Raw genomic sequence first — 6,000 nt, forward strand, 5'->3', positions numbered from 1 at the left:
TCGACAAAACAAGGTGCAGCAGGCATCATTCGGAGACGCTTTCAGTCGAAAGGTCTGCTAGCCCAATGTGGGGCTCGATATTTACCATAGAGCATTACAGCACAGTACAGGTCCTTCAGCCCTTCATGTTGTGCCGACTCATATAATCCTTAAAAAAGTACTAAATCCACACTACCCCATAACCCTCTATTTTTCTTTCATCCATGTGCCTGTCCAAGAGGCTCTTAAATACCCCTAATGTTTTAGCCTCCACCACCATCCCTGGCAAGTCATTCCAAGCACTCACAACCCTCTGTGTAAAAAAAACAAGAAAAAAACAAAAAAAAAAAACAACTTACCCCTGAAGTCTCCCCTAAACTTCCCTCCCTTAATTTTGTACATATGCCCTCTGGTGTTTGTTGTTGGTGCCCTGGGTAACAGGTACTGACTATCCACCCTATCTATGCCTTTCATAATCTTGTAGACCTCTATCAAGTCCCCTCTCATTCTTCTACGCTCCAAAGAGAAAAGTCCCAACTCTGCTAACCTTGCTTCATATGACTTGTTCTCCAAACCAGGCAACATCCTGGTAAATCTCCTCTGCACTCTCTCCACAGCTTCCACATCCTTCCTATAATGAGGTGACCAGAATTGAACACAATACTCCAAGTGCGGTCTCACCAGAGATTTGTAGAGTTGCAACATGACCTCTCTACTCTTGAACTCAATCCCCCATTAATGAAGCCTAGCATCCCACAGGCCTTCTTAACTACCCTATCAACCTGTGCAGCGACCTTGAGGGATGTATGGATTTGAACCCCAAGGTCCCTTTGTTCATCCACACTCTTAAGTAACTGACCATTAATCCTGTACTCAGTCTTCTGGTTTGTCCTTCCAAAATGCATCACCTCACACTTATCCGGATTGAATTCCTGCTACCATTTTTCTGCCCAACTCTGCAGCCTGTCTATATCTTCTTGTAAACCTTCAACAACCTGCAGCTCCATCCACAACTCCTCCAATCTTCATGTCATCCACAAACTTACTCACCCATCTTTCCACCTCTACATCCCGGTCATTTATAAAAATCACAAATAGCAGGGGTCCCAGGACAGATCCCTGCGGCACTCCACTAGTCACCGACCTCCAGGCAGAATACTTTCCTTCCACAACTACCCTCTGCTTTCTTCCTTTAAGCCAATTTTTTATCCAAACAGCCAAGGTTCCACTTATCCCATGCCTCATGACTTTCTGGATGAGTCTCTCATGAGGGACCTTGTCAAATGCCTTGCTAAAGTCCATGTAGACCACATCCACTGCCCTACCCTCATCAATTTCTTTTGTTACCTCTTCAAAAAACTCAATAAGGCTCGTGAGGCACGATCTTCCCTTCACAAAGCCATGTTGACTGTCCATGAGTAGACTGTACTTCTCCAAATGCTCGTAGATCCTATCCTTAAGAATCCTTTCCAGTAGTTTGCAGACCACCGACGTAAGACTCACCGGTCTACAGTTCCCAGGTTTCTCTCTATTACCTTTTTTTAAACAAGAGAACTACATTTGCCATTCTCCAGTCCTCCGATACTTCCTGTGTAGCCAAGGAGGATTCAAAGATCATAGCTATTGCTCCAGCGATCTCTTCTCTCAATTGCCACAACAACCTGGGGTGTATCATATCCGGCCCTGGGGATTTATCAATCTTAATGTTTTTAAGAAGATCCAGCACTTCTTCTGTAATCTCCACATTGTCCAGCACACAGGCCTGCTCTATTTCGACCTCATCCTGATCAAGATCCTTTTCACATGTGAATACTGAAGCAAAGTATTCATTTAGGACCTCCCCAACCTCCTCCGCCTCCAGGCACATGTTGACCTCTTTATCCTTTAGCGGTCCCACCTTCGTTCTCATCATCCTTCTATTCTTCACATACGCATAGAACGCCTTGGGGTTCTCCTTAATCCTACATGCCAAGTCCTTCTCATGCCCCCTTCGTGCTCTCCTAAGTCCTTTCTTTAATTCCTTCTTGGCTACCCTATATTTCTCATGACCCCCTCCTACTTCTTGTATCTAACATATGCTTCCTTTTACCTTTTGACAAAACAGATATACAGTTTTGGATACTGTTGGGGGAGATGTCTCATCAGGGGAAGGCAGCAGCAGCCGAGTTCATTGCACCATGGGTGGCTCTGCAGCACAGGAGGGAAGGAAAAGGAGTGGGAGAGTTATAGTGATAGGGGATTCGATTGTAAGGGGAATAGATAGGCGTTTCTGCGGCCGCGAACGAGACTCCAGGATGGTATGTTGCCTCCCTGGTGCAAGGGTCAAGGATGTCTCTGAGCGGCTACAGGACATTCTGGAATGGGAGGGTGAACAGCCAGTGGTCGTGGTGCACATAAAAAATGGGATGACGTCCTACAAGGTGAATTTAGGGAGTTAGGAGATAAACTAAAAAGTAGGACCACAAAGGTAATAATCTCTGGATTACTACCAGTGCCACGTGCTAGTCAGAGTAGAAATAGGAGGATATTTCAGATGAATACGTGGCTTGAAAAATGGTGCAAGGGGGAGGGATTCAAATTTCTGGGGCATTGGAACCAGTTCTGGGGGAGGTGGGACCGGTATAAACAGGACAGTCTGCACCTGGGCTGGACTGGAACCAATGTCCTAGGGGGAGCGTTTGCTACTGCTGTTCAGGAGGCTTTAAACTAATGTGGCAGGGGGATGGGAACAAGTGCAGAGAGACAGAGGGGTGTAAAATGAGGGTAGAAGCAAAAAGTAGTAAGGTGAAAAGTAAAAGTGGCAGGCAGGCAAATCCAGGGCAAAAAGCAAAAAGAGCCACTTTTCAACATAATTGTATAAGGGCTAAGAGTGTTGTAAAAACAAGCCTGAAGGCTTTGTGTGTCAATGCGAGGAGCATTCGTAACAAGGTGAATGAATTGAATGTGCAGGTAGTTATTAATGAATATGATATAGTTGGGATCACAGAGACATGGCTCCAGGGTGACCAAGGATGGGAGCTCAACATCCAGGGATATTCAATATTCAGGAGGGATAGACAGGAAAGAAAAGGAGGTGGGGTAGCATTGCTGGTTAGAGAGGAGATTAACGCTATAGAAGGGAAGGACATTGGCCTGGAGGATCTGGAATCGATATGGGTAGAGCTGCATAACACTAAGGGGCAGAAAACGCTGGTGGGAGTTATGTTCAGGCCACCTAACAGTAGTAGTGAGGTTGGGGATGGCATTAAACAGGAAATTAGAAATGCGTGCAATAAAGGAACAGTAGTTATAATGGGTGACTTCAATCTACATATAGATTTGGTGAACCAAATTGGTAAGGGTGCTGAGGAAGAGGATTTCTTGGAATGTATGCGGGATGGTTTTCTGAACCAACATGTCGAGGAACCAACTGGAGAGCAGGCCATTCTAGATTGGGTATTGAGGAATGAGCAAGGGTTAGATAGCAATCTTGTCGTGCGAGGCCCCTTGGGTAAGAGTGACCATAATATGGTGGAATTCTTCATTAAGATGGAGAGTGACATAGTTAATTCAGAAACAAAGGTTCTGAACTTAAAGAAGGGTAACTTTGAAGGTATGAGACGTGAATTAGCTAAGATAGACTGGCAAATGATACTTAAAGGGTTGACGGTGGATATGCAATGGCAAGCATTTAAAGATCGCATGGATGAACTACAACAATTGTTCATCTCAGTTTGGCAAAAGAATAAACCAGGGAAGGTAGTGCACCCGTGGCTGACAAGGGAAATTAGGGATAGTATCAAGTCCAAAGAAGAAACATATAAATTAGCAAAAAAAAGCGGCACACCTGAGGACTGGGAGAAATTCAGAGACCAGCAGAGGAGGACAAAGGGCTTAATTAGGAAAGGGAAAAAAGATTATGAGAGAAAGCTGGCAGGGAACATAAAAACTGACTGTAAAAGCTTTTATAGATACGTGAAAAGAAAAAGATTGGTGAAGACAAATGTAGGTCCTTTACAGTCAGAAACAGGTGAATTGATCATAGGGAACAAAGACATGGCAGACCAATTGAATAACTACTTTGGTTCTGTCTTCACTAAGGAGGACATAAATAATCTTCCGGAAATAGTAAGGGACCGAGGGTCTAGTGAGATGGAGGAATTGAGGAAAATACATGCTAGTAGGGAAGTGGTGTTAGGTAAATTGAAGGGATTAAAGGCAGATAAATCCCCAGGGCCAGATGGTCTGCATCCCAGAGTGCTTAAGGAAGTAGCCCAAGAAATAGTGGATGCATTAGTGATAATTTTTCAAAACTCCTTAGATTCTGGATTAGTTCCTGAGGATTGGAGGGTAGCTAATGTAACCCCACTTTTTAAAAAAGGAGGGAGAGAGAAACTGGGGAATTATAGACCGGTTAGTCTGACATCGGTGGTGGGGAAAATGCTAGAGTCGGTTATCAAAGATGTGATAACAGCACATTTGGAAAGAGGTGAAATCATCGGACAAAGTCAGCATGGATTTGTGAAAGGAAAATCATGACTGATGAATCTTATAGAATTTTTTGAAGATGTACTCCTAGCATAGTGATTGATCCCTTCCTATTTCTGACTTCCACCCACACCAACTCAGTAGACACTCCTTCTGCAGCGTCCTCCCTTTCTATAGCCGTGATTCTATCCCTGACCAGCAATGCCACTCCCCCCCCCTTTTCTACCTCCCATCCTATTCCTTTTAAAACATCTGAACCCCGGGACCTGCATCATCCAATCCTGCCCTTCCTCCAACCAAGTTTCAGTATTTGCTAAACACAAAGGACAATTCCATATTTACAAACTATAGACAATGCTTTCTTTTGAAACTGCATACAAATTTCACATCTCCTGATTCGCATCCATCCCACAGACGCCAGCAGTGTCTGGACTGGGATCCACAAGCTTTTAGGAATGTATCATGCCAAACTGAATCCACAGTACATTATGAAGGAACTGAAGACTGGGGGCCAAAGCCATTTGCTAAATGTAAATGACCTAAACCCAAAAATCACTCTGTCATTACTTCAAGTTGGTTCAAAAACCATAACAGGTAAAAAACCTCTAAGTAATAAAAACAGAATATTAGAAAGCTTGTGCTATATTCATTCTATACAATTGTGGTGTTTACTTTGCAACTTAAATGCTTCATCTATTATTCACAAATTTACTGTTTTTCTTTTGCAGGCCTTTGCGATGTGTAGTTCTTGTGGCTCTTCGAGACATAGAAGTGGGAGAAGAGCTGTTCTCCAATTACTACACTATAATAAAATAAGAACAGTGTACATACCTCTTCTGGTGCTTCAGTCCACCCTCTAGAGTTGGACTTCCTAGATATTGATGCCAAATTCTTGAACTATTTCAATGTTCAAAACACCATTTTAATAAGTGATGAGATGCTCTGCCATTTAGAGTATATTTTGAAATACATAACTTTTGTATAAAGTATAATACTATTTTGTGTGTAATGTGGCGAGCATGCATGCACAACTGCCCTTCATCAGAGTTGTGAAGGCAATCTATTTGCACTCGTTGAGCTTTATCTTGTCAGGCTGCCAGAGCTCGGCAGTAAAGGCGGGCAACCAGGAGAACCAGCCCAAAACTGCAAGAATAATTGAAGGATACTTCATGTTTGTTGCAATGTATGGATCTATTTTTTTTTTAAGTGCAGACTCCCCTTAGCACTACCTATTGGCTGATAACCATGCTCATTGATCTGTTTCTCTGTCGCTGTAAAGTGAATATACCAATTAATCCCCCCCCCCCCGTGTGTGTGCTTTTATTTAATTGACACATCGTTATACAGACACAACAAATTGATGACGTTTTACGTACCTGAATGTCAGCAGATATCACCAGTAGCACCGACAGTTACAAGACAACTGAACAGTTACGAGACAACAGAGTTCGGAGAACGGGGGAGAGACAGCGAGAGGGAAGAGTGAATCAGTTCAGAGAAGGCTGACACGGACGCTAACAAAAGGATGCTGCATGAATAATGGTGCACAGTACA

At 43.4% G+C, this 6,000-nt stretch overlaps 1 protein-coding gene across 2 annotated transcripts in view; it reads left to right on the top strand.

Moving 5' to 3' along the window:
- setd9 (SET domain containing 9) overlaps positions 1-5,750 on the top strand; it is a 38,898-nt gene extending 33,148 nt beyond the window's left edge. For both annotated transcript variants that reach the window (XM_073064462.1, XM_073064463.1), the window contains one exon: positions 5,175-5,750. In XM_073064462.1, the coding sequence (XP_072920563.1) occupies positions 5,175-5,262 (88 nt within the window). In that variant the 3' untranslated portion in view covers positions 5,263-5,750. The remainder of the gene's footprint in view (positions 1-5,174) is intronic.
- Positions 5,751-6,000: the final 250 nt, after the last annotated feature.

This window comes from Hemitrygon akajei, chromosome 13, assembly GCF_048418815.1.
Source record: "Hemitrygon akajei chromosome 13, sHemAka1.3, whole genome shotgun sequence".
In the NCBI taxonomy this organism is placed as follows: domain Eukaryota; kingdom Metazoa; phylum Chordata; class Chondrichthyes; order Myliobatiformes; family Dasyatidae; genus Hemitrygon; species Hemitrygon akajei.